General features: G+C 41.9%; 1 protein-coding gene across 1 annotated transcript in view; it reads right to left on the bottom strand.

Annotated features, from left to right (window-relative positions):
• grin2ca (glutamate receptor, ionotropic, N-methyl D-aspartate 2Ca) overlaps positions 1-24,619 on the bottom strand; it is a 74,421-nt gene that overhangs the window by 10,819 nt on the left and 38,983 nt on the right. Inside the window, exons 4-8 of the mRNA XM_085455031.1 lie at positions 20,796-20,910; positions 13,859-14,070; positions 4,167-4,335; positions 2,425-2,578; positions 1,643-1,768 (exon numbers count right to left, since the gene is read on the bottom strand). Of these exons, the coding sequence (XP_085311157.1) occupies positions 1,643-1,768; positions 2,425-2,578; positions 4,167-4,335; positions 13,859-14,070; positions 20,796-20,910 (776 nt within the window). The remainder of the gene's footprint in view (positions 1-1,642; positions 1,769-2,424; positions 2,579-4,166; positions 4,336-13,858; positions 14,071-20,795; positions 20,911-24,619) is intronic.

Here is a 24,619-nt window from a genome sequence, read left to right as displayed (position 1 = left end):
TTGATTAGATAAGTATATACAAAAGAACGTTGTCCAAGTTTGCCTATGTCAGCTTTCATTTAACTCTTTATTACCCAAATATTACTGACTGGTCTTGAGTTATTGGTGTAGTATTTCAGTCTAAATCAAACTGACTTATGCAGCAATAATATGTAACTGAATGTGCTGATGGTCACAAAGACACCAGTTGGGTAAATCTCAAGTTACATGTCAAAAAGAACATGATTGGTGTTTTATTATTTATTGTTATTGTTTTATTGTTTATATTGTTACCTTTGTGACGTCATATATGTCGTACTTTATAGAATATATAAAAATAAAGACTGCTGTAATAAAGATTAAATGGGTTTAACCCATATGTCCTTCATCCATTATAGAATACTTCATAGACCCACATGGCTCTGAAATTAAACTGCAGCGTCTCAATCTACCAGGCATCGATCCAACGTGGCCACTGTAAACAGGATTGGATATGAAACCTTTAACAAGTCAGGTCTGCCATGTTTTAAATCAGTTTTTAAAATTACATTAAAATGGTATTTTGCTGCTGCATACTGGAAAAAAGTTTGTTTGCTAGTTTAAAATGGAAAATGTATATCTTGATCAATATTTTCTGCATGGATTAAATTCCACTTTAAACTTTCCGAGAATGTTTGCGAATTCAGAAAAAATAAAAATGTAAAATGGTTTTGTGGGTGCAAAGATTTTAAGAAGATTTTCATGGATACAAATAACCAAAGTCCAAAATGACCCTCACTGAGCCCTAAATGCAGGTTAATTTTCCATTAGAGAAAAGCTCATTACGGTACCCAACACAGTATTTGGTAAATGTTGCTACCAATATATCATTGAATTTAAACAAAAGATGATTTTTTTTCTATCCTCTGGCAAACATTCACCTTAAAGAAGGAATGAGTCCTTGACAACTAAGAGGCTGAGGCTTTTAGCCGGATTAAATCATTATTCATCTCATGAGTTTACAAAACCTTTTAATTATATTTAATGGCAAAACACACCAATTACTGCAATATCTTTTCATTGCTTTAGATGACGGTTTGCAGTAGCCACCACAGAAGGACCGGCCAAAACAGATTGAGTAGCTCATTCCTGAACGAGGGGCTACCACTGTGGCAGGGACGTGGTTCGGTTATGAAAAGTATGCAAATTATGCAGCAAACCAATCCACCTCAGACACATCAAACCTCCTCTGCTACGTACACAATAATCACGTAAAAGAGTGTGGAGAGAGTTCATTGATGAGAAGTAAAAAGAACCGTCAGGTGCTCAAAATAAACCTTAGACTCAAACGTTAGAACAGGCTTTTCCCTGCAAGGCACCATCTAACGAAGACCCACGAAGATCATAGCGGCCATTACAACGTATCTCTATCAATATAATGTTTTGTGCATCGGTCAAAACACTCGACTTGAGGTACACAACACGCAGCGTAAAACAAGCTGCCTCGCAACGAGTGTCGGGTCAAAGTCTTGGAGGAAATTGGAGGAAAATTGCACTGTTTTAATAGATCTTTAGCCCCAATTAGCAGGTATCTGTGTCCTTGTAATACTTGCATGAAGTTTCTGTTTGGTTAATTGTTCGAGGGCTGAGGCGCTGATGGACTGGACCGGGTTAGGAGACTCACCTTTGGCACTGACCAGGCTGCGGTTATACCCAACTGGACTGCAGTATTCAAAGACAAAGACTGTGATGGCCACAACTGTGAGACACATGACGAACATCATCACCCACACGGCTGGACTGTAGGGTTCTGCGGGGACAGAGAGCACAGCCAATCGAGTGCACATGTTTGCAGATATATGCAAATATGAGTGTTTTATAGATGTTCAGGTACTTTACGTCTGTAGACCACGAGGTCACACTACAATAAACTGATAATTCGTAATGTGTCAATATTTGCAAAACACATAGATGGTATACTTTATTGATATCATATGAAGTTCTGTTACTTTACGCTTTTCTTCAGTGAAGCTGTGACTAATAACATTACTACAGTGTGTCGGTTGGTGGTGCTGCCATCTGCCACAGGTCCACTGACCGTGGATCCAAACCTCGCACGGCCCCACTTCAAAGAGACTTGAAATATCCCCAGCCGAGTGAAATCATTTTACCCAGTACAAAGGTAATTATTGCAAACATCAATAAAATGGGTAGAAAAGTTTCAAAAGGTTTCCTGTGAAACTGCAGCAGCTCCTGACTGAGAAACCAAAACCTTGTAATGTTTTATTTTTGCATTTTTATATAACGATAAAGTGACTTTAAATGAAAGCGGTTGTGATGCCTCACATATTGCATGTCAGCCTAAAAAGGTCGAGATATGAGTTTCTTTATTTTCGCATGTTTTCCGGCCTTTTGCACAGTGATGCTTTGATGTTAGTTAAAATGCTTCTAGGAAACATTCCTCACCTAAAAAAGCAGAAGGAGAGACCGTCCCATTACTCCGAGCCACCATCACGCTGATCCCTGTCTCCACAAACGGCACCGAGAAGTCAATAATCTCTGAGCGCTCTTCATTTATGGTCAGTGAACCGATGGCCATGTCGGCCCGTTTGTAGAACACCTGTGGCAGAAGAAGAGTCTCGATTTTATGTTTTTTATTGGATTTTTTTTGGGTGGTTGGGGTTGGATGTAGGTACAAACAGATAGCAGATGTTTGTATGATGTGATCATAAATCAAAGTCTTTGTAGCTACATAATACAGGACATCCTCTGCTGATGTTTGAGATAAATCTCATTTATCAGTGAAGTCGACACACTGGGCCTCTGCCCCTGAGGGTGATATACTTCCTGCTTCTTCCAGAGCTCAGCTAGCAGCCAGATGGACGCAGCTCAAAAGCAACTGCCAGTGTTATCCTGCCTTTTTTTTTCCTCCAGTGCATTGTAACACATGATTTGCCATCTAATCCGTCTCTAATCCATCGTAATGTATTGGAGCATATAGTATAATACCTATTACATAAAGTCACACTTACCAAATGTTAGAAGCTGGAAATGGAACAAGTGACTGAAGACTGCAGGCTCTGGATGGTCTGGCTGAAAAACGCTGATGCTATTTTTTTCTGATGTTTGAACCACAGCAGTGCAGTTCAAATTCCACTGTGACTTTGCAACCCTCCTTTTTTTGTTTCTATATAACACCACTGTTTATCATGCTGATGGAGAGCCGGTAGATTTACAGTCCAGACACTCATGCAAGCCATTAGCTCTCCTGCGGAGGTCGATGCCTCATTGAGCACAATAGCCTTCCTGTTTTTGATAAAAAAGGGTGTGTGTGTGTGTGTGTGGGGGGTCCTACTAATGTTGTATCCTGCAACAACTCAGGAGAAGGGCCGGTCAGAGGAATCTGAAAGTACATCATTCACAAGGACACTTGCGCCTCCTTTTTGTGTTGACCCAGTCGACCTTGTCATACACATTTTCAATCAGAGACCAGACTTTTGTCTTCTTGAGGGTTTTTATTCTTATTTATTGTTGCCTGACACTCAGCATCAAAACGAACAATCCGACTTCTAGTTTCACTGTGCTTTCAGTTTCAGACGTGTTTTCTGGGTGACTTTTATCAAGCTCTCTTTATGCCTGCGTTGGTTCACTCCGGGTACTCTGACATCCACAGTCTGAGGACATGCATGTTGGTTAATTGCTAGACGTAGATGCGAATGCAAATTTGAGTGGTTGTCTGTCTCTGTGCATGTCCTTGCGATAGACTGGTGGCCTGTCCAGGGTGTACCCTGCCTCTCACCTTGGCTTACTGTGACCCTGAATTGGTTGTGCGGAACAACCTGGTTGGATAATTTCAGTGTTTTTTATGGATATTGTTGTCACCCTGCCCGGCAGGTGGGCAGCATGGCCTTTAGGAAGGCTTTTCTACACACCGTGGTTGTAATGAGTAGTTATTTGAGTTCCTGTTACCTTCCTATCAAGCAGTCAGGCCTCATCTCGTATAACTCCAGTCCTGTGGGATAGTTTACTCTCTGTAAACCCTAAAGATGGTTTTGTTTAAAAATCCCAGTAGATCAAGTTTCAGTTTCTGAAACATTCAGACCTGGATTTTTATGATGTAGATTTTGTTTCTTGTTTTTTTATAAAAGAGGGGGAAAAAAAGATTTTGTATCTTGAAACAAAACTAAACTAGCTGCTTTTGCTCATACCTCTCCGATCATCCCGTTCCAGATTCCTCGAACCAGCTTGCCGTGCTTGCCGTTGGTGACCAGGTAGAGGTCGTAGGAGAACTTTATGGTGCGGGACAGTTTCTTCAGGATGTCTATGCAGAAACCTTTACAGCACAGCTTTGTGTATGGCTCAGTGTGGCCTACGATACTGAAAGGGAACGAGAAAGGAAAAAGAGATCGGAACGCTGGGATACTGAATTTTTTTTTTAACATGTTTTCTTTGAGAAACTGCAGAAACAAACTATCTAAAACTGGAAGTTTTCTTCTTCTTCCTGTTTTGTAGACCCAACACATAGTCAGGTCATTTTTTACAAATGATTTGAGAAATGAGGAATGATTGACTGGAGTGGGATGAAGAGGTAATGAACAGCCATCGCTTCATCGTCAAAGCTGCGGTGGATGTTGGAGGGAAATTGTGAGCCACTCTACAGGCGTGCACATGATGTCTTGGTCCCAACAGATGGATGAACAGCTGGGTGGAACAAAACAATACATACAGACATAGTTAATGACACACAAACAATAGCAGACAGGAAACTCATTGGAGGATTATCTGGGCTGAATGATGGCGTTTTTGTGGGATGGGATGCTAAGGATATGGCGATACGTTGGTAAGGTTTATGGTGAGGAGGGCCGTTGCCTGTGGTTCCATCAGTCAGTCTTTCAAGTTCACCAGTAAAACAAACTGGTTGGAATGAACTGTGTATTAGTTTCTGTTTAAATGCCTTGTGAAAATCCCTGCCACTCTTAGGCTCAGTCACTTCGATAATGAAGATAAACTTTAATGCGTTTGTCACACAGTGCTGCTCTAACAGCGTAACGACTGCCTCTTTCTGTGTTAGAACAGCATATAAAACGTAGCATTAAGGCTGGCAGGCGGCCACGTTTCTCGCCAATCGTTTCATCTTTTATTATTCAACTACCGCTGCAAAGCTTTTAATGCTGCATTAAAAATGCTATATTGTTCCTTGCAGCCATATCTTCTTCAGACTCATGCATACAACAGTTTGTCCTCTGACCCGGGCTGATTGTCTCTGCTACAGTTTTAATGAAATATACCGGTGTAGTAGCGAGCACAAACCCAGCTGTCTGGGCCACAAAACAGACACAGCATGCCTTCTTAAATATTCTGCTGATCTTCAGACAGAGCAGGCAGCAGAAGCCCAGTGGACAGTTTCAGGCTTTGCATACTAAGTAAAATGGGCTGACGTAAGGTTTGAAATCAATTCTCCTTCTGCTTATCAGCAGGATTATGAGGAACGTGGCGATGAAAATGCCCTTCAGTTTCACACTAAGAAGATGACAGCAGCGATGTGAGCCAGGGAGAAGGACGGGAACACAAAGTCCCGTCTTGTAAAACACTTTGCTGTGATTTGGAGATTTGGAGTCTGCATTCCTCTCTCCCTCCCTGTGCTGCGAACTTGGATCAGAATGTAAATATGAAGGCTTATTTCTGAGCGATTTTATTTACATAAAGCTATTAATTTAATGACTTTTGATTTTCTCCGTAGCGGTCACTGTCTATCACTCACAGGTAGGTTTTGTCCTGTCCAAGTCCAGCCTCAGAGAAAGTTACTCAGACACAGAAACATTGTGCAGTCTGATCCTGACAGTTAAAACATAATGTGTGGCGCTTATTTAAATTTGTACATTTTTAGTGATTTGTATTCAGAAGTTTAAGCTGCGTTTGAAGATTAATTATCAAGAATCTCGACTTTAAAGCAGATTATGTTCCTGTTTAAGACACAAATCAAATCAAACGTTCTGAATCTACACTGAAAATGGTGAAATGACACGTAAAGGATCAGGATACAGTGCAGTGGTGGTGTCGGTGACCAGTGTTGGTCAAGTTACTTGAAAAAAATAATTAGTTACTGATTACTTCTCCAAAAAAGTATACCTGTTTACTGATTACTTATTTCCAAAAGTAATTAGTTACTTAGTTACTTTTCAAAAACATGATGCACAACCTGAAAACGTAATAAAGCAATAAACCTTTCAGCCCAATGCTATTTTATGCATAATCCATCACATAAAACTGAATCAAATGGAAAGCCTCTTTTTAAATGATTGGTTTTAATCTTTTATCTTTATGCACATTGCATCAAGCAAAAATTAAATTAAATGCAACAGTCTGTGACTGGAAGAAATGTGTTTAACATTTAAACCTATATCCTACATATTCCAGTATATAAAATAAAATAATGTTTTGTGTTTACACTCTTTCAAATAGATGCAAGTAAAACACAGCAAAAAATAAATAAAATCAAAGATTCAGCAGCTCTGAGTCCTGTCGCTCTTAAATCTGTTGTCACCTGTTCAGCAGGAGTGGGGCGGGTGGAGGTTTGCCCACAGCGGTCATGTCAGTGGGAGGATCCGGGGGTGTCCCTGTGAATGTCACATTCCCGTGGCAGCGCGCTCGGTGCTCAGATTTGAAGTTTAATTTTTTGCTGTAGAAAGAAGTTTCTTCCAACGCAGAGTGAACAGCGCACGCTAATGTTTTCGTCACTTTTAAATATATTTTAAATAAATATAAATACGTCCACGCTTTAAACGCTGCCTGGTCGTACTCTCCCCTGCACTCCATGTTATCCATGTTGATCTGCACACGTCTGCCGCTGCCACAGACGTGTGCAGCGCTTACGTCATTGTCATGAGACACTCTCACAAACAAAACCACGACGGTTTATAGCGCCGTAACGCAGCGTGCTTACGGGGAAGTAACAATAATCTAATCGCTGTTTTTGCAATAGTAATTCCTTACATTACTTATTTCTTGAAGTAAGTCATCAGTTTACACCCATCTCTGTTAGTGACAAAACTGCAAACTGGTTATTACCCATCCACATGACCTGTTATCTTCAGTTTCACTGGAGGCTTGGAGGCCTGATCATGCCAGCACTGTTTGCATCCATCCATCCATTTTCTCCCACTTATTCAGAAGAAAATAACACGTAACTTGTGTTGCTAATTTTATTATTTACCTAGACTAACGGCTGCTAAATAAGCTACATAAAATGACCCCAACTGGTGAAGTCGTTTTCCACTCAACAGTTTTGTAATCCAGTCGTCTAAATTCCCAATCCGGATCTCTCCTGACGACCTGTTTCGTCCACATTTTTCTGTGTTGTGGGTGTAAATCTGCCTGCCTTTGTTGTGCCCTTATTGATGTAAAAACTCAAAAACCAAGTGCTTGCTAAACTAGTGGTGCGAGGATATTAGAAGAAAAAGATGAAGTCAAACTAACACGAATGAATGTTGAAGGGTTTGCTGATGCCGCTGTGCTCGCTAACAGGATTTTCCTGGATCCTTTATTATTGTGCGTGTTTGATAGTGCTTCTGAAAAAGAGGCATTTGTGAAAAAGTTGCCAACAATTGAGTCACAGTTGTGTGGGTAGGATCTGTTTCTAATTGTTCTGAGTGAAACTGGCCGTATGGGAGATAATTTCCGACAAACTTGATCCATTTTGTGTTATTTGGTGTTGGAGAATGTGGCGTTCTACCATCAAATGATTATTTCCTTCAGTGAGCAATCCCGTATGGTGCATGAGGTGGGCAGTGTGAGATAATGTGGCTGCAAAGTAGTGAGCCATGGGTGCAATGCAGAGAGCACTAATGACACATCACCCCTAACCTCCCCCAGACCTTCAGTCTAATGGACTCTGCACCCACACATCAGGACGGGGAGTCAATGAGACGAAAAGGCGAGGCTGCGAGGAGGAGCAGAGCCACGACAAACAGAAACAAACAAACACTTTAGAGGGAAACGAGGCTGCCACAGTACACCCCGAGTAAACACAGCGCTCCCAACATCCCTCGTCTCACCAGCTGCCAGGGTTCAGGGCTGGGCCTTAAATCAGCTGCCAGTCGCATTAAAATGGGTCTTTGGGAATCATTGCGTGTGTGTGTGTGTCTGTGTGAGAGAGAGAGACAGAGGTAGTTTATTCCTTGTGGACATTCTTGGAATATTGTTTTGATGGTGCTCTATGGATGGTGACAGTATGTGCCATTTTTTCCCCGTGTGCACGTTCATTTCCATCCGTATCCCCTTCTTGGGAAAATTAAACTCATCACTCTCATTGAGAACCTCTTCAAGTCTTCACCTCTTAAAGGAGCTGTAAATTTGCACCAGGTGATTTTTTCCTAAATATTGGGCTAAATTAGATTAGTTTGCAGAGCTTTTGGTGATGCTGAATCTGCTTTTTGAGGAAACAGGACAAAATATCTGAGGATTTGTGAAGTGAGATAATGGAGAGGAAAGAACAGACAGAAACATGTCCATGCTCGGTTTTTCCCCACACACAGACTTTTACATACAGTATATGTGGAGGTTTAATCGGTTTACTAATGGACTGTCCCCTCACTTATATTTTTAAAAGTTTAACCAGTTAGCCCGGCACTTCCTGTCTCATTGGCATCCTGGTGAGCACATCCTGTGACAGTGTCACTGTCTTTGACTCCACCTGGCAGCAGAATTAACAGAATCCGCATCTATGGAAAACACCGGTGCACAATTATTGTATAGTTGTTGTTTAAATTTCCAGATTAATAATGGAAGATTTTAAGTGCAGATTATTGTTGTTGTCTGCATTTTTAATGTAATTTTTTACATTAAAATGTAAATGTCTTTTTTTCTGTAGGGGGATCAGTGGGGATTGGTGGAAACTAATAGTAAAGATAGAGAGAGGAGAAACACGGCAGCAGTTTTCCAGCTGAAATTGATTTTGGGGGATGATGAAACACAGCGGTTTTAGGTGTAGGTGATCTTTAAACAGCCTGATACACCCATTCATGAACCAGGCTGCCTGTCATTTGTACACATGGATTTGCTGACCATTCCGCTGGAACTGTAACACTTCCAACATGGAAGTCGGACAGCTGCAGCTGAGTCAGGAAGCCTCACTAAGTGCACATCGATCCTCTTCTAACATCTTTATTTTCCCGTGTCCCGCCCAAAAAATCTGTTTTTGAAGCACTGATTGGTTAATAGCCACCTTATGAACCTTTAATAAAGAGAATAAATGGTAAATGGCCTGTATTTACTAGTCCCTAAGGACCCCAAAGCGCTTTACACATCCAGTCATCCACCCATTCACACACAGGTGATGGCAGCTACATTGTAGCCACAGCCACCCTGGAGCGCACTGACAGAGGCGAGGCTGCCGAACACTGGTGCCACCGGGCCCTCTGACCACCACCAGTAGGCAACGGGTGAAGTGTCTTGCCCAAGGCCACAACGACGGAGACTGTCCGAGCCGGGGCTCGAACCAGCAACCTTCCGATTACAAGGCGAACGCCCAACTCTTGAGCCACGATCGCCATAATAATGATGATAGTAATCTGAAGACAACAATAAGACATAATTGATATATCCCAGAAGTTGGGAAATTGCATCACAGCAGTCGACACATAAATAAATAACAGAGTATAGTTTGATACAGTTTATCACCTGCTTAAGGTGCAGAAGCAGCAAAGCAAACTTTGAAAAAACGCTTGTACTTTTAAGGAGCTTGGAAAGAAAGCGACTGGACCTTTTACCTCTCATCTGACAAGTTTCTTCTTCACTCTTATTTTTAATTCCTTTACGTCTGTACCTCAAGTTATTTTGCCTTTACTGAAATGTCTTTTAGGCTTATTGGACAGTACTTTGAAATAGCCTTTCACTTTATGAATACACCTGCATTACCCTCCCCAAAAATTCGATTATGGTTGGGGTTCCCTGTGGAGTGAGCGAGCTCTAATCTGTTTTATATCACTGAATAGATAAAGGTGCTTTATGGACTCGTGGGCCACAAAAGGAAACAAACAGAAAATCACGTATTGAGATGCAGCGATGAAACAAGCCTTCCGCTTTTTAGAGTTCATTAAGTTGTAGAAAAACAAACGTGATTGTCATTTAATATCCTAAATTTGGAGTTTTTGGAGCTTTTTTAATGAAGGTGGAGGATTAAGGAAGCAGGTCAGGTTTCCTGGTGGTCTTTGGGGGTTTTTACCTTTCAGTAAGACATCTCAACAACCTCATGGGGCAGCTCTGTTCATGACAAGGACTCCTACTGTGACTGAGCAGTGAGCTGGTAAACACACTGTATATATGAGGGAGTGCTGAGACTACACTATCCTCTGAGACCATCAATGTGTAAATTTACTTAGTGCAACTTTCTAGTACTGCGTATAGATCGTTTGGCTCTCAGGCTCCGGGAGCGCATCTGCTGCTGCACTCAGTCTCAGCTTTAATGAAATCATCTTATCATCTAACTCCCATCGAATGCAGCTAATGTGTGATGACATTATCTTCTCAGGTCAATACTACCCTTCACCAGGGCATTAACTCTGAATTAGTCTTTGCCAGAGTGCTTTGAGGTAGAACCAGCTCCCTGCTGTTCAAAGACAGCGAGGAAGCGAGATTTTTCTGATCCGACAGGAGAACGTGCGCGACTCAAAAGGAAGAGCTCGTGGTAACTGCTGCGAGCTGCTTTTGCCAAGTCCTGACAAACGCCGGTGTCTGTTTGTCAGGCCTCTCTGAGGACGCGTGAGTGAATCACACAGATGGTCTGCTTGGCAAGCTGCGTGCATGGCCCAGGGGTTGAGGGATTGAAACGGAGAATCTGCATGACCAGTGGCTTCTCATTTAGAAAGCACTGACATGGGTCTGAGTTGTAATCATGTTTAGTGCTGAAGGGGAATTTGGAACTGTTGTCGAGATTCAGATAAAGAAAGATGGTGCTTTCAAGAGGCTGAGGGGGAAATTGGCCGACCACTATCGGGAATGCATATTAAAATGTGTGTAACCTGCAAGTTCTAAAAGTGTTTTCTCATACAGAGAAGTGTATGAAAATAAGTTAACTCCAGTTGGTCAGTATTTTACACAGATGTAGATTTTCTGTTTGAGGGGTTAGAGATTATACACACGTAAATACATGTGTGTCAGAGAGGACCGAACAATGCAATCAGCTGAGGATATCTGTGGAGAAGCAGCTCTCCTCCACAATCCTCCACAATCTCAGACTGCAGGTGCTGACTGTAGTCCTCGCTCTGCTCTGCAGCCTCGATGTTTAATTGCATTATGGATTTATTCTTCTAGGCTAGGCGGTAAAATCTCAGATCAGTCTAACTCTAGACTTATTTATTCCAAATAAATCCTTTCCACGTATAAATATATTCCTGCATAGTTTTGTAGCTGAAGTGGACATCTGATAGTTTAGGTCAGGGATGATGAACTCCAGGCCTCAAGGGCCAGTGTCCTGCAGGTTTTAGATCTCACCTAAATCAAATGATTAGTTCATTACCAGGCCTCTGGAGAACTTCAAGACACGTTGAAGAGGTCATTTAGCCATTTAAATCAGCTGTGATGGATCAAAGACACATCACACGTCACAATGATGGCTACATTGTTGCCATTCCCTTTCCAAATACTCCATGAATATAAGCGCATGCTGCTTTGCTCTGTCTTTTGTTAGTGTTGCAAAGGGATTACTTTTGAATTGGCAGAACAGGCAATCTGAAGACATCACTCAGGTGGCCACTCTCACCAGTCTCTGACAATTCAGACTAAATGAATGATAAATAAAACCTATAGATGAAGTCCTCAGTGTGTCTGTACTCAAGGATCCATCACAGTCCATCTAGTCACCCTTCATTGGTGCCGGATGCTTCGTTGGACCCCTCTTTGCCTCCGTCTTCTTTTTCCTTGGATTTTTGTTCGGCTCTGTGAAAACGTTTCATTGTTTGACAAGAGGAATTACGCTCTTTCTGTACTGGCAGGATGATTTGGTCAGCATGAGCGATTAAGCACTCCAGCGCTTCATAACACTGAAGGGACGTGATCTTCATCTTCCATCCCCTTCATGTCGTTAACGCCATTGTCAGTAATGGATAATAGCCTGTGCTTCTCCCCCCCCACTAATGAACACCAATATCAGTCTCTAGGTGTTCGGGATTGATGACATGGCCTAATCGTCCCATCTAATTGATACCCCTCCATGCAGCGCGTACATTTCCCTGATTGGGTCACAGAGTGATCTCCGGGATATTGCACTCTGGCCAAGCAGCCTAATGAGCATCTCACCATTGAGTGATAAGAAGTCATGCATGCGCTAATGGCAGAGGAAGAGTCTCTTAATCTCACACCTAATGGCACTCTCAAGTTAGTCACAGAATCAATTAAAATGGGCACGTTAACATGTGAGTGTGCATGTGGGACTGTGCGGTAAAGTGGGTTCACATAAGACGTGTGTGTGGCTGAGATGATCAACACATGTTGAAATGACCTGACCAGCTCTTGCCGTATATTCAGGGAGACCAAATGGCACCTGAAGATAAAGACACAACAGCAGCTGCCTAGCAAATTGATAACAAACCAACAGCATGTTTAAAAAGCATGTTAGCGCTTTGAGTTGAAACCCTCATGTAAGAACCGGTCCATTTATCTCTTTCTAGTAATAAACATGTGGAGTCACCGATGACTTCTACACAAGATCAAAGTTAACGAGCTCAAATCTGTACAAGGGAATGAAAATATAAACCTTGTCTTGGACTTTATTTTAGACGTTTTCACCTTCATCCTGCCAACATATTTAACATACATGGAGTAGAATAATTTACTGTAAGAATCAAAGTTGCCCAAAATTGTAGGTGGAATTGCCCATAAAGAAACAGAAAACATTTAATATACAGCACTGTGCAAAGTTTTTAGGCTGGTGTGAAAAAATGCTGTAGACAAAGAAAGTTTTCAGAAGTGTAAATGATCGTTTATTGGCCCCAAATGTTTTCTGCAGCAGGACAACGACCCCGACCGTACAGCCAAAGTCATTAAGAACTATCTACAGCATAAAGAAGAACAAGTAGTACTGAAAGTGATGGTACGGCCCCCACAGAGCCCTGATCTCAACATCATCGAGTGTGTCAGGATTACATGACATCCACAGAAGATCTGTGGTTAGTTCTCCAAGATGTCTGGAACAAGCTACCAGCCGAGTTCCTTCAAAAACTGTGTGCAAGTGTACCTAGAAGAAGGCAAAGGGTGGTCACAGCAAACATTTCTCTTTTGTTCATTCGCTGCATTTTGTTGATTGATGAAAATAAATGATTAACACTTTGTTTACAGCATTTTTTCCTCACCTGCATAAATCTTTTGCACAGTGCTGTCTGTGGCATCGTTAGAAGGACGCAGATTGTATAAAAAAATGAAATCGGGAAGATAAATAAAAAAATCTGTAAAGTATGATATTGTTCTCTGCACAGACCCCAGTCGACGGGGTGACGACTAAAGTACAAATTGACTTCAGCTAATTAAAATGTATTTCACATGTAACTTTGCCATAAGGCCAAGGTTAAACTTGGCTGTTAGCTTAATGCGCTCTGCAAGCTGTTGTCCGAACTCGTACTCTGTTGGTCAGCGATATTCTTATTACAAACTCCATTCCCCATCTGCTACATTAGCCTCCTGTCCCAGTGGTTACACCCTGTAGTGTTTGGAGTAATTGGCTTGCAAAACAACTGAATGTGAAATGTGTAATTAATCAACTTATGATATGTGATGCTATTCATCTGATTTTCAGCTTTTAACTCCACCCTGTGAGCGTTAATTAGGATAGCACTGAAAATGCAACATCTGTCTCGTCAGCAGGAAAAATGAAAGATTTAATAGGAATCTTTGGAGCCACTTCACTTACGTCTCGGTCTTATTGGACTGTCGTCGGCAGGGCACGGTGTTGCTAACACAGGTACCAGTCACGGGGTCCACTGCCTCCACAATGACAAAGGGCCGCTCCTCCAGTGTGGCCACTGTGAGGTGCCTGTAATCTGACACGGGCTCTAAGTAGCTGCCAAACCGCGGCCAGACGGGGTATCTCATCTGCAGGATCCCCATTTCATAGGTGCCCACCTGAAGGTACAGAGAGAGGAGGGGAGTGGATTAATGCGAAGCAGTGAAAAATCCCTGCACCAAACTCCAGATGGCTTCTGTGGTTCTGATTTGTTACAGCAGCGAGGCACAGAAATAAACATGGATTTGGGGGAACAGCCACATAAATAAACTCCAGAGGATCCTGGAAATCTGTTTAGCCGAGCCACAAAACTACATAAAAATAATTGTATAATATTGAGAAAATAAGCCCCTCATGCATGAGGACAGAAGTGCGTAACCCCGTCTATCTCAGTCTCCACTCTTAATACACTTGTCCTCAATCCTCTAACTGTATGTGCTGTTTTGACATGTTGCGATTTGAGTGTCTGGTCCCGGCGCAGAGAGCAGAGTTTTAGTTCCTGGACAGTTTAGAGGAAATTGATTTTTTTGTCACTGGGGATATAGAGAGCACAATTATACATCTAATGCAATGAAAGCAATTCCACCCCCGCTTTATTACCAGGGAGCTAATTTTAATTGGATGTTGTGGGGAAATGAGCATTCACGAGCAAGCTGAATACATAATAAAGATCAGAAATTAAACATTTCAGCCTCACTTATTTAAAGAAGCCGTAACCTGTTCAGCTCCACTGATTGGCCCTTCTGACTCACCCTCCTTTAATCAGCCTCACAAATAAGGAGTGAATGTTGCGTTGGACCGGTTGGTCCCAGTGTACCACAAACACTGACACGTCAGATTGATTTTTAAATGCTGTTTTTCGTGCCACAGTGTAGTAAATGAATGGCAAACAGACTTTCACAGTTTCACAGGTACAAGCAGCTGCAGTTAGTTTACTCCCAGAGAAGCATGACCTTTCTGAGAGTTGGACCAGAAACCCAAATGTAAACAGGTGCTACTTTAAAACATTTTAAACATCCATCCATCCATTTTTCCCTCTCTCCCTCCCAGCTGTCATTGGACCAGAGTACACACCGTGGCCAGTGTAGAGGATCAGCAGCGGTGAAATATTTCCGTTTCACTCTGGCAATATGAAAACATGAAGAATTAGTCAAGTCCAGAAACACCAGCTTTCAATCCAGAGCACGTTCTACGTCTGCTAAATTGTAGTGTGGCTCCCTGTCTCGTTTGCAACAGTTTTGGCTAAAACCTTTGAAGAATATTCTATCCTAGCGTCAAACAGAAAACAACAACGACATTAATCTGCCCTCTCGCTCATTTGAACAGGGATTGCTGCAGATTCACAGAGAAGATGGCAGCGCAGACAAATCTGGTAACAAACTCGGCACCAGTGCGGAGTCATCTGGCAAACTCCAGCATTGCAAACACATGCAGGTCCTGGTAGATTTGGCAACAAATGATGTTCAGAAGCAGAGACAAAGTCATACACAAAACTGAACATGGTCATTAAGATTTGTTCTGAAAGTGCTACATGCAACTTTTCCCAGTGTTTGAGCAGATTGACTTGGAAAGTGAGACCTTTCCCAACATTCTTGCTTCGGTGAAAATCCAAAGTGAGCAACAATAAATTACCGGGAGGTAGAAATGGAGTCCATTACTCACTAATTAAACGAATGACTGCCTCCCAGCACAACACAGACTCCAGCACAAATGCTACAAGGAGGTCAAAATGAAAACTGATGTGGCTTCAGGTTAATGGCTAATGACGTTGTTAGCAGGCAAGTGAGCTAAGGTTAGTGAAACTCAGCAACGCCCAGTGCTAGGCGTGCAAATCCATCTCCTGTTGCAAAACACTGACTTGTGTGGATGTGGTCGGCTAACCAGACAGACCAGAGTCATCATCCAGCCCTCACAGACCCTGGTCTGGATGATCACATCTCAAATACAAAGGACCAAGTGAAAGAAAATGACCAACAAGACAAGTTTTGATCTGTTTAAACAAAGCAGCGGCTTTGAGGGATGTTTCTTTGTCGCGATGAATGATTTTCCTGCCCCCTTATGACTCAGTTACTCTAGACCAGGGGTGTCCAACTCCAGGCCTCAAGGGCCGGTGTCCTGCAGGTTTTAGATCTCACCCTGGGTCAACACACCTGAATCACATGATTAGTTCATTACCTGGCTCTGGAGAACTTCAAGAGATGTTGAGGAGATAATTTAGCCATTTAAGTCAGCTGTGATGGATCAAGGAAACGTCTAAAACCTGCAGGACACCGGCCCTCGGGGCCAGGAGTTGGACACCCCCTGCCCTAGACCAATGGCACAAAACAGGACAAATCACATTTGGCCTCTGATAGCGATCTGACTCGAACCTGCAGTCACATTCAGAGACGTTGGCACATGTTTGCAAATTGTTGCTCAATTTGCAGATACTTCACAGTCAGTCTGATCCAGTCTGCACCATGAACACAATCCATCTGCGTTGCGTCTCCTTGCGACATGAAACTCGACTCAACTTTTTGTGGTTCTTACATAAAAGCATTTCTCAGTTAAATCGCAGTCCTTCAGGAGTTATGTCACTATTTGTGGAGGAGTTATTGAATTTCTGGACTCTTTGCCACTTTATGTAACTGCCAACTTAATATCATTTAATAATCCAACTAACCGCAGATTGACTCCGTGTTATTGCTTCGAAGACGGCAGCTGACTGTGAACAGTCGCAGACCCGATCACCGTCTTTAAAGCACCCGTTTCAAAGGCAGCGAGACTGTAAAATTACGTGGTTGCAATTATTTTGTATTTCTGCCAGTTTAAAACAGTAAACCTAATACTTGAGTGTAGGTCAAAGTAGCAATGTATCTCAGTTGTCTCCATCTACATCAATCACCTAGACACATTTTTAAAATAGTCGGCACCTTTTTGTTTCGTGTAGATGAAACGATTCCACTTGAGTTTTACTTCTGGCAGTGAGGTATTTGGGACAAATGTGAGCTTATTGATATTTAAACAAAATTCTTTCTAGTTCACTTGACTGTGCTTCTGTAAATGTCATCAACGTCCTGGAGAGCTAAAAAAAAAGCGCCAGTCTGAACACAATGTTTTTCCTCCCACATAATCTCTGCTGTTTATGCAGGAAGGGGGGCAATCCTATCTCATCATGCCAGTCAGTAAAGCCTGTCACAGTGAAATGGAAAAAAACTGAACGTCGACAGAAAAGTGCAAATATCTCAGGTCTCCCTGGACCTCACGGTTATTCTTCTTTCCTGCCAGTCATATCGATCAGTCCACTGTTATAGTATCATCCCACTCTTGGGCATTTAGTCACTCAGAATTTCAATTTACAAGAGAATGTACTGCGATGAGTGAAACAAAAAAAGAAACTCTTTTGCCTGTGGCTGCTTAGACTGTGAAATCGTCATTGTTCATTCATCTGAGACATCGGTAAAAAGACGTTTGTGTTTCACGCAGCACCTAAGCAAGAATAAGGAATGGGAAACTTAATTTATAGCAAACACTGTCATGAGAGTTTTAATTCTATTATTAATTGTCTGGAAAGAGAACTGGTTGTTTATATCACAGAAAATCTGTCGGGAAAGTGCAACTAGATCCATCTTTCCAGTTAAATCCTTTTCAGTGGTGAGGTTCTACTTTCAGGGTTTGTAAGTGTTGCATGCAGCTAAAAAATTGCAGATAACGGCAATGACAGGAACACTTCTCGTCATTCTCAGGGCCCTTTTCTTTCCGTCTCCACTTTCTTTTGTCATGCTCTCTCTCTCACTCACTCTCTTGCTCTTTCCAAATGACTTTGAGTTGTACATCTGTGGAAACAGCTGAACAATGACTCTTGGCAAGTTCCATATTAGGCCTGGCCGATAAGAGCGTTGTAGTGATGTAGGGTTTTTTTAATAAGTTAAAAAAATATGAGGCGTGTAATGCCAGGCAGCAGCCTAAAAACTGTGAGGCTGCTTGTACAGAGATGATGTATGAATGTAACAGGCCGGCTGCCTCTGCATGTGTACAATACAAAGGCTGGTAAAAAGGAAATCAAAAGGTGGAATTGATTTTCAGCTTTCAGAGAATAGAGGCAACAGAAAGTGGAGCACACGAAATGGATTGCCTCACACTTCTTAGACAAAAGTTTGTGAAATGAGTGCAGTGTTGTTCTTCCAGGGAACGGGAGAAATGTATTTTTCCTCCCCAGAAAGGTTTATGTAAAGGTCAGCACGCTAGGAATGAGCAGTGCTGGAGTCGGGGGGTGATTGGGAGGACACATGTAAGTCTGTCGCCCACATTTCATATTTTATGTGAAAGTGTTTCTGAGTCAATACGACTAACGTCTTATGCTAAACTCAGCTGAGCTGCTTGTCACATGACCTATCCAGTTCCTGTTAACATCAGTGAATTCAATTTAGATTCAGTCTTCTATTGTTAGCATTGTGTTTACATATTAGAGGAGACAGAGTTACACTTCCAGGAAGTTTTCTGTTGGTCGTTACTTTAAAAAAAAAAAGAGAAAAGAGCATGGAACGATTTGGAAAAAGTAGTCGGACACCGCAATGTGACTAAAATTATTGCAGCTGTGTGCTGTGAACTTGTGATCTCATTTTCTCGTTGCTATGCAGAAGGGGCACCAGGTCTAGCTGCTAACTTCAAAGTGACTTTGGTCCATCAAGACGGGAATAAATAGGCAATAAAATGGAGTCGGTTTGCTATGAGTCTGCTGTCAGTTTGTGATTGAATTGGGTCACGTCGACAGTTACTTGCAATCTGTTTGTGAGATGGAGATCAACTGTGATAAAATCTAAAAACATCACAACTCCGTTGCCTTCTACACAGACAGAAATGGACATTAAACATAAATTTATTAGCTGCTTGCATTCAGAGTATCGCCACAAACTCGCCAAAACAGAAATTCCTCCACAAATCGTGATCCTGTTGCTGCAGGACGGCAATTTAACTGCAACCTTATATAAGTGTCAGCAACCTTGGTTTTATACAGGAGTATAATCAGAATACAACCAGTTGGCAACCAGTTGAGTCGTCTTTGGCAAAGAGGCATGTCACAGATGAGTTGTGTTCATCAGCATAGACTGAGCCCGACTGATTGCATTGTGTTGGCAATTTGAATGAGTGTATAAATTTGACAGCATTATTTGCAAACCTTCACCTTAAAAATTGGAGTCAGGAGTTGGATCGCAATTGTTTGGAGACAAGTTGCCTAGTTGGCGGAAACCTGTGCAACTGCCTACAGTCAGAAGTTGTTTCCTAGAGATTGAGGGTGTTGCATGCTTGTGCGTTCAACCTGTGCATGACCGATTGCACAGAAACTGCAGCTTCTTGAAATTGTTTTTCGATTGCAAACAAATTCAGTGAAAACACGGAGCAACCCTCCCCCCCTAGTTTCAAGGCGGTCGCTGTCCTATTTTCTAGTGTGACTGAGCCATAATGAATAATGCACCAGGACAAGATACCAAGGAAAGACTTGTCTGTTCAGAAAGAAATGGCATATAAAGAAAATAAGATGGATAGAGACACAAAAATAACAATCTTTTAGTGATCGTTTATTTAAAAAAAAAAACTGTTTCCAAAGATAAATGGTGATTAAAGATAATATACCAGATAATCTCCAGATCTAGTTTTTAAATGTGCAAATTGCTGCTTTTTCTTAAATATTCATATATATTTTGAATGTGCACAATCCACAGTTAGTTGCGCTGGAGGTACATCAGCTGATCTCAATAGCAGACCAGATCAGCGTCCAGTCGGCTGATCTCACAGGCTGTCCTGTTTAGGCTGCTCTAACTTTCCTACAGTTGGTTTGTGCTTGCAAGCCACTTTGTAACCCACTTACAACCCGGCAGCTCCTTCCATGTGTTGCCTCACTTAATCAGTGTCGTGTGCGCTGTTCTGTGCTGGGTTTGTTTGATGGAAATATGAAGCTATCCCACCAATTATTAAATTTTTCTTTCGACTATACTGATCCAGACTAAAACAGTTTTAGGTCTCTACACTCTAGAAGCTTTACTTCTACTAGAGTCATCACAGAATTTTATTCAACCGTAATGATTTTAAATTATTTTCTGATTGTTTTTTTTACAGTTGATTAATTGGAATTGATTGACTGTTAACATTTGATTGTCTCATGTACACAAAAGTCATTTAGACAACAGTCAAAAGTCAATAGTGTTTGGTGTAGTGTTGAATGATGCACAAAACTGCTTCAGTCTCCTTCCATATCCACAAATTGTTTGTTTACGTTGCCATTACAGCTTCCCATTTTCTCACAGTCCCAATAACATATTGGAAGTTACAGGAAGTAACATCTTAAAACATTAAAATCACATAATCAGCTTTGAACTGCTGGTGTCTCTTCATTTTGTGCATAATGTGAAATTAAGCACTTTCTGTTGAACCTGATGAGGAAGTGAACTCCCTCCAGTCTAGTGTTACATCAGATTCACCCTCTGGTTCAATGAATGTTTCGATCTCAATGAGGCAGCTTGCTGAGGCAAAGTTTCCCGAGTGTGTGGGTTTTACTTTAATATCCTTCGAAGAAGTGTAGGGTGGGATCAGTGGGGGAGGGGTGTGAATGTGCTGCGTGTGATTAGGAGGCGATCCTTCATTATTTCATTGGTATCAGTGGAGCTTTGATTCCGCTAACTAGTCTATACAAAGAGACCGGCGATGTATGAAATCACTCTGCTGTTAGCATGCAGAGAAAGACATCAGTGTCCTGTAAACACTCCTCATTGTGTGAGCTCAACTGTTAGTTTATCCACTCAGAAATAATCAGACACACATTTAAAAAGCCATTTGGTGTGAAGTCGAGCAGCTGCCGTCATCTTACCTTGTCCCACTGTCGCTCTCTGTCCAGAGTGATGATTATCATGGCTGGATTCACCAGGTAACCATGAGTGTTGAAGGAGAAGTCATTGTGTTCCCATGTTACATTCAACATGTGCCTGAAACAGAAATCCCAGAACAAGATGATCAGTGAGTTGAACTTGTAATATGTTTGTGCAGTTGTAACATTTTTTTACAGCATTTAAACATGTATGTGTGTAACAATATAACAAGACATACAAATAAAATTGCTACAGAAGCCGTGTTTTTAAATCACATCTTAAAACATATTTACCTTGGCTTTCAGCACAGCAGGACTTGTTGATGACTTTTAATGTTGCTTATTAATTACATTATTTTTATTTTTAAGATATTCTATATGCAATTTTCTCTTTGTTTTATATTTGTAGCACTTTGGCCAACGTTGTTGGATGTAAAGTGCGTTATAAATAAAGATGCTAAAAAAATGAATTCACATGTGGTGCCAACTAACTGCCACCTTATAACCACAACTGTGCAGCAGTCGAACAGTTCCCAGTGGATCCACAGTTTTTGAGATGTCTTCCAACGCTACAGCGACCCAGACTAAGTGTCGCTCTTGGTGAAGAACTTACTCTGCAAGACCAAAGTGAATGTTATTAACTGGCTGAAGACCAAGGTACATGCTAATGGATAAAACTCAAATGAGAATTTGCAGGATCCTGAGAGATTTGTTAAAGAGGAATGGGCTGACATTGTTCAGGAGGTACATGTGACAGTTGCTGAAAACTATAATACTTGGCAAAAAAGTCAACTGGGTGGTGTTAATTTTCACCCTGATACTTTTTTTTTTTTTTACCCCGTCAGGTGTAGAAGGGTGGTTAAACGTAAACATGCTACAAGAATGAAAGAGTTTGAATTCTTTGATTTAACAAATCATCTGACCTGAGAGGCAGGGATAAAGTAATGTTTGACATCTGTTGCTTGCCAAGATAATTGCCAATAATTTTACTGTTGATTGACTCAGTGATTAATAAACCAGTTATTTTAGTCCTAACTCTCAGGTGTAGGAGGAGCTTACATGTACTTTTTGGGATTATTAAACCCTTTGAATGGGTAATCTGAGAACGCCAGCGACAATGGTTCCCTGCTCCTTCGGCTTCCACATCCTCTGTCACATTAGACCTGTGGTGCTGCTTTCTCACACTCCAGCAGAGGTGACGAAGGCCCGCTGAGAGGAGAACAGGTCTATGCGAAAAGCCTCTTTAATCTGGTATCGTGCAATAATCTCATTAACAGGTGAGCCGACTCATTATCAAAAGCCTGTTTCCAACTCCAGCGATGTGTGGAGGAATCTGGGAGGAGAGGCCGTCGTTCGTGTTTGATCTGGCTGGAAACACGAGGTGACAGAAGTGCTTTGTTCTCTCTCGCCGACCTTCACGTTACTGCCGCTATTCAAATCATGCCTGCTGGGTTTAGCGAGTTTAAACGGACGGGTTTGTACATTATCAAAGCCTGTTCTCAATTTTCCGCTCTTTTATGGACGGTTTGGGTTTACAAAAGGAAAATTTGTCCCCCCCAAGGCTCTGAAGACTCTGTAAGATAAACGACTTCTGACATGAGAGGGAGAGAGTGATGTTTCATAATGCAAGGCGAGTGTCTGGTGACGCTTGTGTCCCGTTCGGTGCCCCATGGTGACCATCTAAACCTGCACATATAAACATTTACACGCAAAACGCCCTCAGTCTCTCCCTGAATGACCTTGGCTTACATGAGCCAAAAGCTGTTGCTGGGGCAGTTTTTTTCCTAGCGCTACCCTTTTGCTGATTAAAACATTTTCCCAATAAAATAGGATTTCCTGTGTGCTCAACGGCACAGATGGTGTCAGATTACTCTTTTGGTGATGCGAAACCACGCCCCTTACCCGTCGTTACCAACACCCTGCCCGCCAACTAAATTACCCTGCGGCCTCCAGGAGATACAGCAGAGCGCTCAGTGCTGGAGAGACGAGGAGATAGATGGCAGCGGGGCAGAGGACACAGTTTGGGAGAGTGACAGTCGCCATAAAATGTGCTCCACAGCATCAAACAGATGGGCAGTCATGAATAAATAAGTGGTTGTTGACCTCAATCTTGCCATGTCCCACAGATGTAAGACGGAGCCATTACCGTTCTTATCTTTGATATATCAAAAATGAAAGAATACTCACTGTGTGATCTCTGACCACCGGGGAGCAATTTAACCTAATTTATTATAATAACTCCAAATATTGACTTCTCTGTGAAATATCGTCACTGCTTCGAATCAGTGGCAGAGCTCAACTCCACCCAAAATAAATACAGAAATAAGTAAAAAATATAGACATAGGAAGAGTGAGCAAGCAGGTTTTTTTCTATCTGCAACATAAAAATGATAAAATGGTATAAAAGACGATAAATGTCGGTGTGTTAAAGTGTTAATTTGTTTGTCCTGAAGACGTCTCGCAGTTGTTTGAGCTCCTCTTGTGCAGCTGCTGTAACAGCTGGTACATTTTTGAGTGCGTTTCCAAAACTCTGGGGTTCAATTTAAATTTAAAGCGCTGTCCTTAGAGTCTAGTGTCCAATTAAACACGACAAGCTAGACATTATAAAGTACAGAGTTCATATCTCATGCTCACAATCAGCTCCATTAACGTCAAACTGCGGCACTCGCAGCATTTACGAGGACTGGCCCGGTAACCAGTTTTTCCCAGTGGAGAAACTCGTGTTCAGCGTTTATCTGCCAGCAAGTTTAAACAATAACCACTCTGAGTTTTATGAAACTTGGTAGAGAGGGGAAGCACGGGCAAGCTCGACTCTGGCACCTCTGTGTGCACCTTTAGTTTCTAAATGTGAGATACAGTCATAAAAGAGACGTTTCATAGGTCTCTCTGCAGTCCACCCCTGCGTTCAGTAGCTTGTAGAACCACCACGTGAACAATGCGAGGCTCTGCGTCTCTCTAGAATCTGCTATTTAGTGGTTTTTAATGTACTTTTGAATTCTATTCTATTCTATTGAGCAGCAATAACTGGACGTTGTAACATTGTAACGTTGTGACGTTGTAACGTCCACTTTAATCTGCAACATAGTTTCAGTTCATTGAGGCCTTTGCAGCCATTCATTTATTCACAGCTGTCTCAGCACTTCAGTCAGATGCAGGTGGGGACTCTGACTGGGACTTTCTTCAATCTTTCCTTTTTCAGCCATTCTGTTGGAGACAGATGGTCTCACGATTGATTCTAGAATATTTTAGTATCCAGAGGACTTTATGGCTTGATGACTGCACAGGCGCCCACGTCCTGTAGCTCCAAAATGAGCCCAAAACATCAGGTCTCCACCACCATGCTGACAGTTGGTACTATATGATGTGTTTGTGCTGTTTGGTTTTCTCCAGACTTGGTCTATGTTTTATGACCAAACATTGGCACTTTGGACTTTGCTCTAAAGGTGCGGTGTTTTGTTCAGATGCAGACCTGAGCAAGTAAGCTGCCATGTTTTTTTCTCTCTTTTTCTAGTCGTGCTGTCATGATGTCACATTTAACATGCTAACTGAAATCTAGCTCTTGTTTTTTTTGTTTCTCTGAGCGTTGCACAGTCTGACTTTGGGGTGAAATTACTTCGAGGTCCTAGGAGGATTGTGTAGTTGTGGTAACACACACCTGCAAACTGCTAGCCAGTAAAATCTAATACTTCCTGCTCTTTTTCCCAGGCTTTCCTGTGATGCTCCTCATTAGGAGGCTTATTAAACTGAGTTTAGTTGTTAAAAGTTTTTAGTCACATTATTGTGAGAATTTCCACAGCTGTGACAGAGTATACCTGCATGTCAGCACC

The sequence above is a fragment of the Copadichromis virginalis genome, linkage group LG4, assembly GCF_057382275.1.
Source record: "Copadichromis virginalis isolate Kocher_CV1m ecotype Utaka linkage group LG4, C_Virginalis_male_GT1.1, whole genome shotgun sequence".
Lineage (NCBI taxonomy): Eukaryota > Metazoa > Chordata > Actinopteri > Cichliformes > Cichlidae > Copadichromis > Copadichromis virginalis.
This window is presented reverse-complemented; position numbering and strand designations above follow the sequence as displayed.